The sequence below is a fragment of the Rosa chinensis genome, chromosome 7 (genome assembly GCF_002994745.2).
Source record: "Rosa chinensis cultivar Old Blush chromosome 7, RchiOBHm-V2, whole genome shotgun sequence".
Classification (NCBI taxonomy): Eukaryota; Viridiplantae; Streptophyta; class Magnoliopsida; order Rosales; family Rosaceae; genus Rosa; species Rosa chinensis.
The window spans coordinates 51,459,680-51,473,324 of NC_037094.1; the positions used below are offsets into that span (position 1 = coordinate 51,459,680).

The 13,645-nt window shown below is 38.0% G+C and overlaps 1 protein-coding gene across 2 annotated transcripts; it reads left to right on the forward strand.

Moving 5' to 3' along the window:
• The first annotated feature begins 1,667 nt into the window (after positions 1–1,667).
• LOC112175189 (disease resistance protein RPV1) lies at positions 1,668–10,467 on the forward strand. 2 transcript variants are annotated; one of them, XM_040509852.1, is made up of 6 exons: positions 1,668–2,579; positions 3,549–4,650; positions 5,125–5,400; positions 5,541–5,994; positions 6,115–6,452; positions 7,985–10,467. In XM_040509852.1, exons 1-6 carry the CDS (start codon positions 2,062–2,064, stop codon positions 8,687–8,689), a joined length of 3,393 nt encoding a protein of 1,130 aa, XP_040365786.1. In that variant the 5' UTR covers positions 1,668–2,061; the 3' UTR covers positions 8,690–10,467. The 2 variants fall into 2 exon arrangements, with proteins under 2 accessions (XP_040365786.1, XP_024168618.1); XM_024312850.2 differs by having other exon boundaries at positions 1,669–2,579; positions 5,541–6,452; positions 7,985–10,466.
• The last annotated feature ends 3,178 nt before the right edge of the window (positions 10,468–13,645 follow it).

The following is a 13,645-nucleotide window of genomic DNA, read 5'->3' on the forward strand; positions in this document are numbered from 1 at the left end:
ATCTCGCATTTGTGCCATGGTAATAGTCTCTTGAACAACAGCAGCCACTGTGTTATTTTGGGAGGCCATACGCTGATCAATCTCTTGAAACATTCCCACCAATTCATTGTAGTAGGTAGGAAGAGTCCGGCCATTCTGTTTTGCTCCAAAGCACTTCTTGTTTAATTCAAAAATCCTGGTTTCATCGGAATCATAAAAAAAGGTCTTCTCAACAGCTTCCCAAACATCTTTGGCTGTTGGGAGTCGGATATATCGATTCATGAGTGATGGCTCCATGGAATCAATGAGCCAACTCTTTACTTTTTCATTGTCTGTGGCCCAAACTTCAAATTCAGGGGAGTTCTCATCTGGTGCAGCTCTGGCTCCAGTGAGGTAGCCAACCTTTTCTCGTGCTCCAATCCTCATCTTCATAAGAGGTGCCCATATGGTGTAGTTAGATTCATTCAAGGCAACACCTGTTGGAAACGTTGAATTATCTTGAGCAGTGGTATGATAATGGTTGATGATCAGAGGCATGTTGTCGAGTGCAAGGATGGCAGCATCGTCTTCCATTGACCAGAAAAGCAAAGAAAATTACACGTGACCAAGCAAGGGTGCAGCAGAAGGTCTTGTCGGCTAGGCTTAGTCAAATTGGCAGCAGAAGGTCATGTCAGCAGAAATTGGCAAATTGTTGAAGCTGTGCAGGTCTAATCAAACAAGGTGTGCTAAACTTAATTAAAGGTGTGGTAGACTTTAGTTAAACTGCAGGATGTCTTTGTCAGCTAGGCTGAATCAACCAAAAAGTGTGCGGCAGTTTCAATGCGATGATGATGACTTTCAAGAGTTGTTTCGCACTTCAAGATATTCGGGAATGGTTTCACTTCAATGGTTTGTGATGTTTTTCGGTATTCGGATTTCGGGTTTCAAAAGAATACAGTGCAAGTTCAAAAAGAATTGAACCTGCTCTGATACCAAGTAGAAAATAAGAATTCGATGTGTTTGTTATATTTCAATGTATTATTCATCTCCAAATAGGAGGTTAATATAGAGATACAAGTGTAATCTTAATAGAAATAGATCTCCTACAATTATACAGAATACGTAATCTACACATATAAGGAAAGTAAATATTTACAGAATATTCTACATTGCAACTGTGAGTTTGAAAATAAGATTACATATCTCCTCCAAGGACAAGTAATTGATGCTCAAACATTCAGAAAAAGTCAACCATTTGAACCATTCAAACTTATACTTTTATAATTAGTTTGAGATTGAGCAGAGAAACTATGTGCTTGTTGCATATGATAATGCATGACAACGATCCTAGAATAATAATAGAAAAATATATAGTAAACTGTATTATAGAAGCTGATTGGATTTATTATATTCCTATATTCATATACAATATATTTTGTGAATCTCAAAACAAACATTATCTTTTGGCGCTAAGCCTCGTATTAGTTTTGAGTGTTGCCTGGATCGCGGGTTGTTACGGTACGGATACGTGGTACATGTATGCGGTAAGCCAGTTTCTATGATTAGCGTATATATTAGTGAAAATTTTATTGAAAATAAATTACATATGATAAATATAATTATAAAAAAATAATAAATAGATAACCATACTCCTAATAAACATAACTTTTTTACGTAAATAACCCCTATACATTTATTATGAAACCACATTAATTTGAAAAGATAAATAAGTAAAATTAGATATTAGAAATCTTTTAGATATTATCGTTTTTTTTATTGGAATAGTTATTATCTTCTTAAAAAAAAAAAAACCAAAAAGAGGGATAAACTTAAAACAGTAGAAATAAATCTCAGCAGAGGTGGGTATCTCAGTGGAGCAGCAGAAGTGGGTAAACTTAATTGAATGATGACTGACGAAGTCTTGATTCTTGAAGAAGACCAGATCTGAATCACCTGATGCTGGGTAAATAAGGGATCGCTGGAGTTACCGATCTGGTTCGCGATTGTACCGCGATTCGGGTCGCGCGATCGGGATCGCGGGTCGCCGGCAAACCGAGCGATCCCGGCATCTCTCCTTCTGCAGTAGTCCTTAACTTACTAGCAATGGCTACCGGCGCAATCCAAAAAGTACCCTGCTATTCGTACTCACCATCGTCATCGTCATCGTCAAGACGTTGGACATACGATGTGTTCTTGAGCTTCAGAGGTGAAGACACACGCAAGGGCTTCACGGGCCATCTCCACATGGCGTTGAAAGAGGCCGGAATCAATGCGTTTATTGACGACCAGCTGAGAAGAGGAGAAGATATAACAGCCGAACTGGTGCAGGCAATTGAAGGCTCAAGGATCTCAGTGATCGTCTTCTCACGGAGGTACGCAGATTCCGGTTGGTGTCTTGAGGAGTTGGTGAAGATCATGGAGTGTAGAACAACACTGGGGCAAATGGTGTTGCCGATATTCTATGATGTTGATCCTTCAGTTGTCCGGAGACAGACTGGTATTTTTGCAGATGCGTTTAAAAAACATGAAGAGCGCTTTCGTGAAGATAAAGTCAAGGTACAGAGATGGAGAGATGCTCTCACTGAAGCTGCTAACTTGTCTGGCCATCATCTTGCGGACGGGTAAAAACTATTGACCTCATTTTTTTACCGCTTTTTCTTCTTCTCGTGATTTTTAACATCTCTTTAATCTTTGAGTTTTTTCTATTAAAATCTCTAAATTTACTCACTTGACCTCTTATACTTTTTACATCTCCTATCAAATTTACAAATACTAAATTTACTCAATAAACCTCATTAAAGTTCCTCAAATAACTTCAATTATATAATTTGCAAACAAATTGTTATTTTTAAAATAAAAAACTTAGTCATTTTAATAGTTTAATTACTCTATAAATCTTAACTATATATACATTCCTTAATCAGACATCCTAAAATGAGTATTTTAAATTGTAGAATGAGTATTTTATTATTAAGAAATTTTATATACACATCCTAAAATACTTAATACACATCTCTTTTTTAATACACCACTCAACTGATTTTTCATTCTACCATGTTTCTAAATTCACCACCCAAACTACCTAAAGTCTCCTCAACCTTCTCATACGCATACCTCCATTGAAAAGAAAGAACTCTTTTTCATATATCTAAATGTTGTCAAGATGTGCTTTGCCTTGATATGAGATTACTATGTTTTTATGTTCCTTTCTTTTGATTCGCCATTGTATGCCATGCTCGATCAATTTATTTTTTGCCTATGTCAGACTAATACTACGTATGAACTGGTAAGAACACGAGAATATAGTTGTCCTGTTAATGACCAGCTCTTCAAATTTGATTTTGAATGGTAAATTTAGAGATGTGTATTGAATATAGAGATGTGTAAATAAAATCTCTCTTTATCATTCAATTTAATTGTGCAGTTTTTTTATTATTATTATTTTTACATCAACAACTGAGTTATTGAGATTAATCAGATTATACAACTTGAAAAATAGATAATAATGTCACTAGAGCAAATGGTATTGGACAAGTTAATTGTGTAGTTGCACAGTCGGTCTTACTTCTGCTTGTGAATTCAATGGACAGGCATGAAGCAAAGTTCATCAAGGAAATTATAAATGCTGAGATTAACAAACAACTGACCAATACACAGTTGTTCATAGCCGACTACCAAGTTGGATTAAACTCTCGCGCGGAAAAGATTATAAATCACTTAAATATTGGAAAAAATGATGCTGATGTTCGCATGGTTGGAATTTTGGGGATGTCTGGAGTGGGTAAAACTACAGTTGCCAAAGTCATTTATAACGAATTATATCATACATTTAGAGGTCAGATTAGTTTCCTTGAAAAAGTGAGGGAAACCCAACATCTGGTTGATTTGCAAAGACAACTTCTTGTTGATATCTTGAATGGGACCAAGATAACTATTAGTAATGTCTCTGCAGGGATCATTGAGATAAAAAGAAGACTTGGAAGCAAAAGGGTACTTGTTATAATTGATGATGTAGATCATTCAGACCAGCTAAAAGCCTTAGCTATCAAACGAGACTCGTTTGGTGCAGGGAGTAGGATTATTATAACAACCAAAGATGAACATTTTCTTAGGCAACTCCATGTGGATAGCATATACCATGCTGAACAAATGAATAAAGAAGAAGCACTTGAGCTCCTTAGTTGGCATGCATTTGGAAATTGTGGTCCTGATAGAGAATATCTTGAGCTTGCAAGAAAAGTAGTGGATTATTGTGGAGGTTTGCCACTGGCTATCCAAGTTTTAGGTTCTTTTCTATGTACAAGAAGCACAGGAGAATGGGAAAGTACAGTTGAGAAATTGAAAAGAATACCCCCTCGTGAAATCCAGGAAAAGCTCAAAATAAGCTATGATGGGCTAGGTGATGATACAGAGAAGGATATATTCCTTGACATATCTTGCTTTTTTATTGGAATGGACAAGAACTATGTCACACACGTGCTGGATGGCTGTGGCTTTTCTTCAGAAATTGGGATCCGAGTCCTCCATGAACGGTGCCTTATAACTTCTCATCAAGGACAAAAGCTGATGATGCATGACTTGGTTCGAGACATGGGCAGGGAAATTGTGCGAGCAAAATCCCCTAACAACCTTGGGAAACGTAGCAGATTGTGGCATCCTGATGATGTGAAATCTGTGTTGACAAACAATACTGTAAGTAGTACTTCCCAGTCAAATTCTATATAATATGCATGTATTTAGCTCACGAGTAGCATATCCAGTAAATTGCATGCTAGCTAGAGTCCACTTTATTCACAATATCGATCACTACAATGTTCTGCAGTTGCATTTAATTTGGTTCAATAAGTACCAAGCATGGCGCTGAGTTATAATTAAGAAAGGGTTTAGAATTGTTTACAGTGGTTTTGGACTAGGATAAGGGCTTTATCAACTCCCCTGTAAAACAAAACTCCTAAACCCTAACTGCCATATAACAGAACCCAGCAAGTACAATCCATTCACCAAAACTGATTCATCTCTATGTTGGATCTATGGTTTGAGATATCCTTAGTCTAAACCTTATGGATCAGAGTTATGGGTTGCAATTCATTGCTCTGCTTCATTTGTATAAATCATTTTTTTCACAGGAAAATAATCTTATCCTACATGCTGTCTTTTCTTTCATAGGGAACTAAGAGAATTGAAGGAATTATTCTAGATTTGGCAGACTCTGAAGATAGTGGTTTCACTACAGAAGCATTTAAAGAAATGCAGAATCTGAGATTGCTCCAACTCAATTACGCAAATCTTACTGGAGGCTACGAGTTCTTTTGTAAAGAGATAAGATGGCTTTGTTGGCATGGCTTCCCTCTATCGGTCATACCAAAGGAATTTTATCAACCAAACCTAGTTGCTATTGACCTGCGGTTTAGCAAGCTGACGCACGTTTGGGAGGATACTGGGGTATAATATAGCTCAACCAGCTTGCTTTCTAATTTTCTATATATCTATCTACATTCTACACACACACACACACACACACACAGATATATCTTCTATTTAGGTTTTAGGTTGATTAAATTTCGCATTAATTTGTCCACCAGGTGCTCGAGAATTTGAAGATTTTAAATCTCGGTCATTCCCACTACCTACTGGAATCACCAGACTTTTCAAAACTCCCAAATCTCGAGAAATTGATACTTAAAGACTGTAAGAGTTTATCCAAAGTTCACAAGTCCATTGGACATCTTAAAAGACTTGTTTTGGTAAACTTGAAAGACTGCAAAGTTCTCAAGGCTCTCCCAGGTAGTTTCTATAAGTTGAAAACTATTAAAACTCTGGTGCTTTCTGGCTGTTCAAGATTTGAAAAGTTTGGAAAAAACTTAGGAAATATGGAATCATTGACAACTCTTCAAGCAGATAAGACAGCCCTAACAAAAGTACCATCTGTAGGTAACTTATATTGTTTAAGGGAACTGTCTCTTGTAGGCTGCAATTTACATGAAGTTCCTAAGGATCTTGGGAGTCTATCTTTTTTAGAAGATTTAGATCTAGGAGGTAATAGTTTTGATAGCTTTCCGGACCTCAGTCGCCTTTCCAGTCTTTCTGATCTATCATTGCCAAATTGCAATTTGACTAATGATGCAATTGATTCTATGAATCTTGGGAGTCTGTCAGGGTTACATTCTTTAAATTTGGACAACAACAATTTTGGTAGCCTTCCAAGCCTGAGTGGTCTTCTTCAGCTTACATGTCTTCGCATGGCTGGTTGTACAAAACTTGAAGAGATCAATGGTTTACCAACTAGTTTACATATCCTGAACGCAGATGAGTGCACTGCACTGAGAAGGATGCCAAATTTTTCGGAGATGAAGATGCAGAGGTTAAAACTAAATAATTCTCCCCAACTCATTGAGTTTCCTGGCTTGGAGAAGTCATTAAACGTTGCCATGCGACTGACGATGATGGCACACAACAATTTCACAAATTACCTTCTTAAAGACAGCACTCTGGAGGTTCCTCTCTCTCTCTCTCTCTCTCTCTCTCTTGTATGGCATTCACGAATTCTGACGGACAAGCATATATATATATATATATATATATATATATATATATATCCTATCCAAAGCGAGGTCTTGCTCTAAAATTAAAGTGCGCTTTTAGAGTTTAGGGCCACCTTTGGTTGCATATCCACATCTCGACCGTTCAGTTTTTAGGTACTAATGTATAGATCATCTCAGTAAAATTTCAACCAAATTAATGGTTGTTAAGGCATTGATAACTGCCTTAAAGTTAGTATGGTTCAGGTTGGACAGATTCAGTTCGTCCATTGGTTTAAGCGAGTTAGATATCTTAAAATTATCAATTTGGCTGAAATTTTGCAGAGATGATATATACATTAGTACCTAAAAATTGAATGGTCGAAATCTGGATATGAAACCGAAAAGTGACCTTAAACTCTAACCTCGCACTTTAATTTCAGAGCGATCTAGATGGATATATATATATATATATATATATATATATAGTCTTTCTATGCTAAGTATCTTCGGATTTCCGACTCAATTTTCGATCGCATATCCACATCTCGACCGTTAAGTTTTTAGGTCTTACTGTATAGATCACTTTTGCAAATTTTCAGTCAAATTGATGATTGTTAAGATATCGAACTAGATTAAATCAATGAACAAACTGAATCTGTCTAACCTGAACCGTTCGTGTTCATAATTGTAAATCACAGTTTTGAATGCTTTAATGATTATCAGTTTGGCTGAAAATTTGCAAAAATGATCTACTCATATATAAAAACTGAACGGTTAATATGTGGATATGCGATCGAAAAGTGAGTCTATTAAAGGAAATCCAATCTAAGATCTAAGGAGGTCTTTAGCATAGAAAGACTATATATATATATATATATATATATATATACAGATTTTATCCAGTGCGGAGCTCTGCTTTGAAATTAACGTGTGAAGTTCGAGTTTTGGGTCACTTTTCGGTCGCATATCCACATCTCGACCGTTCAGTTTTTAGGTACTAGTGTATAGATCATCTCTGTAAATTTTCAGCCAAATTGATGATCGTTAAGGTATCTAACTTGCTTAAACCAATGGACGGATTGAATCTGTCAACCTGAACCGTGCTAGCTTTAAGACAGTTATCAATGCCTTAACGATCATCATTTTGGCTGAAAATTTGCATAGATGATCTATACACTAGTACCTAAAAACTTAACGGTAAAGATGTGGATATGCGACCGAAAAGCGACCAAAAACTCGAACATACTGGTCGGTTCGGGTTCCGCGGTTTAAGTAAAAGAGAAACCAAACCAATCCAATTCACAAATGGTTTGGTTCGGTATTGAACCGGCTTTTAATTTTTAAAGTTAAAAAATTTTAACCAAACCATATTTACCGGTCGGTTTTAACCGGTTTGGCCGGTTTGTACTGTGTTTTGCACACCCCTAATCGAAACAAAAATTTGCAAGAATTTATGATAAGTGGATATCACAAAAACTAAATCTTGGTCCATATGCATGGTATAGGGATGGATCGGGGCTGGTGACATTTTGGTTGGCGGAAATGAAATTCCAAAGTGGTTTGAGTACATCACAGAGGACGGTGGCCAAGTCCATTTTAGAGTGCCTCAAGAGATTGGTTGCGATCTTAAAGTGTTGGCTGTTTGCGTGGTCTATTCTGCTAATTCGGCAGATTCCAGCCAAGGGCTTTATGACTTCTTCTTTTATGTTGTCAATCATACCAAGCGTACTAGTTTCAAAGCGGAGACAGATATTGCCTTTGCAAGAAATTCCCATGAATACTATCTTTGGCTGGGACATTTATCAAATGATGAGTTCAAATTGGGAGGCGGCGACTTGGTCGATCTTGTTGCAGTTATTCCATATGAAGAGTTCAGGGTGGAGAAAATAGGCCTGCGTCTGTTGTCTGACAGATGTATCAGTTCCTATCCCAAGCCGATGTGGTATGATGTAATCCCATACTATCAAGGCCTACTGAATATTACTATTTATGAATGTGATGATGAGGAAGAGGAGGAGGAAGGACCGAGCCATGTCCCATCGAAAGAGCACCAACCTTTCAACAGAAGGGAATCTGATGACAATGCGAGTATGGAAACGAGTACAGATGAAGAATCCTTGGCGGACCAGGATACTCCTGTCTTAGGAAATACATGGATCGCCATTTTTTCAAAACTGTGTTGTTGCCTGCCTTCCATAAATTCCTCATAATCAAAGTTAACTCTCTGTCCTCAGTGCCAAATCAAGCTAGCTTCTCTCGATCAGCTGTGAATTTTAGTTTCCTACGTCGTCTTTGTGATTAAATTGGCTTTGGCTTGATTTTCCTGGTCTAAACTTCAACATTATTGGTTATTCCGTGTAACCAAAAAACCACAGCATACCGGCAAGTAGAACAGTTTGCAGTAGTTGAACACGGACTTTTGCAATGGCAATGCAGCACCTTTACCAAGTGATATACAGCAACTTTTAGCTTGCTAATACAAATTATGAGCTATGCCCGTAATTAATTAGCATCCGTTGTACAAAGCAGGCAGAATTTGACTGCAACAGGGGGGAAATTACTAAGAAAATAGTCTAAGCGGATAGGCTGCTATAGTGCTACAATTACCCTGGCATCCAACCATCAATAAAAAAAATTCAATCATAAATTATACCATGAATATCAGTAACAAATGTAATAGCTTCCCATGAATATTTAGGCAGGGACATGTATCAATGCGTTCAATTTGGAGAGTGGTGATCAGGTTAAGATTACTGATCTTAGGGGCAAAAAGGGAAAAAAAATCTAGAAGACTCCAAATATATAATGGTTAACTATTATTGTCCCATGTCTTCTTTAATTTTTTAAGATCATTTTACCCTTTAATTAGTTAAGAGTTTTTTTTTTTTTTTTTTTTTTGTCGCCTCTCAAATGGGTCTCTCGATTTTTCAAGCTTTTACCAAAATCATTTTAAAATCCCTTCTTTCTTTTTCCAAATCCTCACATTGGTAATCCAAGACCCTATGTTGAACATCCATCTAGGCTCTTATGCAATCCTAATCCCAGTTTTATGTCTGAGAGATTAAGATGCATTAGAGCAGATGCACAAAAGGACCAATTGGGTGACCAATTGGAGAAAATGGTCAGTCTTGGCCATGCAGCAGGCAGTGGCGGAACTATTAAGGGGCCAGAGGTGGCCCTGGCCCCCCTCAAACTTTTGAATTGCAAATGTGGGAACATGTAATTGGTAAGTGAATTAGACAAGAATCATGGAATTCCCCACCCCCCCTTCTCTGGATTGTGTAGAAAAAGTATAAAAAATAATAATTTTTAACACTTGTGTGGTACAATATCTATAACCTATTAATAAATTTTTTGAAAAACTAAAAAGAAGACATAAATAGATGCTATGAAAGAATACATTGGTACGTAGCTCAAAAATTACTATTAAAGCTTTCTTTATAAATGTTAAATATGTTTTGCATTAAATTGTCTTCTAATAAAAAAAAAATTAAAAATTTGTTAAACATATTTCACAATTTTTCGGCCCCCCCAAATACAACCTTCTAGTTCCGCCACTGGCAGCAGGAAAAGATTGCCCAGGCAATCACTAGGGGCCACATGAGACCACTTGCCCATGCAATTTGTTTGTTAATCCTTAGAGCAGATACACCAAAGGACCAATTGGGTGGCCAATTGGAGAAGAGGGCCAGTCTTGGCCATGCAAAGGGAAAAGATTGCCTAGGCAATCACTAGGGACCACTTGCCCAGGCAATTGGTTTGCTAATCCTTAGTCACCGAATTGCCCGACCTTTGGTGGTGGGCTCCACAAGCACGTGGGCCTGCTGCCAACAACTCTCTCTTTTTTCTAACCTATACTTTTGTGTAATTTAATCATAGCCGTTGGATCTTTCGATCCAATGGCTGCGATTAAATGATCGATAATGGTAATTTTGATTTTCACCCTAAAAAATAATCCGGAATGTAAAAAGAAATCTTAAAATTTTTTTTTTTTAAATTTTATAAATACCTATTCCCTCATCTTAATTATTAATTATCTAATTAATTAAATTATAAGTTTAACATTATTTAGAATTAATGAATTATTCAAATTTGAAGTGTGAATAGTGGATTGGCAGACACGTTGCCTTTCATTGGTGCATTGCGTAAGCTAGAGGCAATTAATAATTTGGGATGAATAGTGGATTGGTAATACCAAGGCAAATCAGCAATTGCCCTTGAGAAGGGGTAAATTTGTAATTCAAATGAATTTTGAGTTCAGTATCATTATGGGAAATATTTTTTGGACCCTCAACTTGTGGGGAAAATTTTAAGGAACTTTGTCCTTATTGGTCAAAGACCCAAAAGAACGTGAAAGTTTCCTTGTCACCCACTTCTACAATTTTTTTCATATTTATGTATTTCTTCTTTTCTCATTTTTTCATTAATTATTATTATGATGGTTATTTTGAGTCAATATATATATATATATATATATATATATAGATGAGAACTTTAAAACAAGGTAAAAAGGGGTAAAAGAACCGGATATTGATGCACAGAATGTAGTGCTATAGTCTTTGAATCCTCGAGTCTCGGATAGTATGAACCAGTCCTTGTTGGCTCCTTATAGTGTCGAGGAGGTTAAGATTGCTCTCTTTCAGATGCACCCTTCGAAAGCTCCTGGCCCAGATGGTATGTCTCCTTTCTTCTTCCAGAAGTATTGGGACTTAGTGAGCTCAGAGGTTAGTAGGGTAGTGATTTCTTTTCTAACCAATCAAGAGATGCCTCATGATTTGAATTTTACGTATGTGGTACTAATCCCAAAAGTGAAAGAGGTTCAGCATTTGTCCCAATTGAGACCAATAGCCCTCTGCAATGTGATTTATAAGATAGCCTCCAAGGTGTTAGCCAATAGGCTTAAAGTCTTTCTCCCAGATATTATTTCACCACAGTAGAGTGCGTTTGTCCCTGATCGTTTGATTTCAAACAACACTCTTGTGGCATCGAAGTTAGCTCACTATATGCACAAGTTGCGTAGAGGACAAGAAGGTTTTATGGCTTTGAAACTTGATATCATTAAGGCCTACAACAGATTGGAATGGGATTTCCTGAAGAAAATCATGATAAGATTGGGATTCAATACTCAATGGGTGGATCTCATAATGTTCTGTCTATCCACAGTTAGGTACTCGTTTTTGATTAATGGAGTCTCTAAAGGCTTTGTTACACCTCATCGGGGACTACGACAGGGGGACCCAATCTCTCCCTATCTCTTTCTGCTTTGTGCTGAAGGTCTCTCTGCCCTTATTTCTCAATCTGTTACCAGTGGTCAATGGCAGGGATTACGAGTGTGTGATGGGGCTCCTTCTATCAGTCACCTTTTGTTTGCAAATGATAGTATGTTATATTCTAATGCTTCCCCACATGACTGCTCTCTAATCCGGAACATCTTGAACATTTATGAATGAGCATCAGGCCAACAAATCAACATTCAAAAGAGTAATGTGGTTTTCAGTGGCAGTGTCCTCCCTCACAGTAGGCTGGTCATGGCAGATTCTCTTGGTGTGCAGTTGGTGGAGAAACATGACAAGTACTTAGGCATTCCCACTCTTGTGGGACGCTCTAGATATGAGACGTTTGCCTATATTAAGGATAGTCTGTCCAAAAAACTTACAGGTTGACGGTCCAAGCTCCTTAGTGCAGCAGGTCGTGAGCTGTTAATAAAGGTAATTGCACAGGCTATGCCCCTGTATACTATGAATTGCTATCTTCTTCCTCAAAGTTTGATTCAAGAGCTCCACCAATTGTGTGCCCAATTTTGATGGGGTGCTACCAATGAGAAGAAATTGGTGTGCTTGGGATGAGCTGTGTAAACCTAAGGCTGTGGGTGGTATGGGTTTTCAACATTTATTTGCTTTCAACTTGGCTATGCTGGCTAAACAAGGTTGGAGACTACTTCAGAATCCAACTTCCTTAACCTCTAGACTCCTGAAAGCTATTTACTTTCCCAATTACAACTTCTGGGAAGCAGAGTTGGGAACCACCCCATCCTATGCCTGGCGCAACATACTACAAGGTTGGGATATATTGTAGGCTGGAATTAGATGTCATATTGGAGATGGTAGGTCCACTAATATATGGTATGACCCTTGGTTGTTGAATGAGAACCTCCAACAGTTCTACAATTCACGAGTTCACCTTGTTTCTGATCTCATGTCTTCTCTGGGTACGTGGAATCAATCTTTACTCTTTGAATTGTTTCCTTCTTCAATTGTACAAAAGATTGTAGCATTGCCCCTAAGTTCATGTAACCATGTGGATCGGTGGATTTGGAGTGGTGATAAGAAGAGTCCTTTTACCGTCAAGTCTGCTTATCACTTGGCAAGGGACAGGGTGCTAGGAGAAGCTGCAAATGCACAAAACCCTAGTGCATTGCTTTGGCAGCAACTCTGGAAAGCTCCAGTCCCAGGAAAGGTGAAGATTTGTGTATGGAGGGCAGCATCAAACACTCTTCCGACATGGAGTAGGTTAAGCGAACGAGGTATTGATATAGATACGCAATGCCCCTTCTGTGATGAAGAGATTGAATCTCCCCTTCATGCATTATGTGACTGTACCCATGCTGCTTCCTTTCTTCAAACGGCTCACATTCCATCCTCAGCTTCTGCACATAGTATTGTGGAGTGGTTGGTATCCTCTTATTCCCAATTTCCAGCTACCTTTGCAATGCTCTTGATGATTATGTGGGCAACTTGGAGAAACCGGAATGCCAAAGTGTGGAATGGTGATGTCAAGCTAGCAACAGAAGTTGTCCCTTTGACCTTGGGTTGGTGGGAGAAATACAAGGCTGCACATACCTTGTAGAGGGTGGTAGGCCAGATTTGTACTGAGTCTTGGAAAAAACCCCCTGTTGGCTTTGTGAAATTAAATGTGGATGCAGCTTATGATAACTCCTCGGGTTGCACTGGAATTGGTGGGATATTTCGTGATTTCAATGGTTCGTGTTTGGGTGGATTTTGGCATACTATACTAGTTACCGGTTCGGCGAGACATGGGGAATTATTGGAGCTATTACACGGAGTTGAGTTAGCTTTAAACCACCGCTTTGTGCCTCTACAAGTTGAGACGGACTGCCAAGACTTGGTTACGGCCATTTCAAATTCTTTTTTGGATTGTTCGGAGTT

Excerpts from the sequence above, each read along its gene's own strand:
- LOC112175189 (XM_024312850.2), top strand. The coding sequence starts at position 2,062 with ATGGCTACCGGCGCAATCCAAAAAGTACCCTGCTATTCGTACTCACCA. Across the intron at positions 4,651-5,124 it reads CTGTGTTGACAAACAATACT|GGAACTAAGAGAATTGAAGG; the intron begins GTAAGTAGTACT and ends TTTCTTTCATAG. Across the intron at positions 6,453-7,984 it reads TTAAAGACAGCACTCTGGAG|GGATGGATCGGGGCTGGTGA; the intron begins GTTCCTCTCTCT and ends TGCATGGTATAG.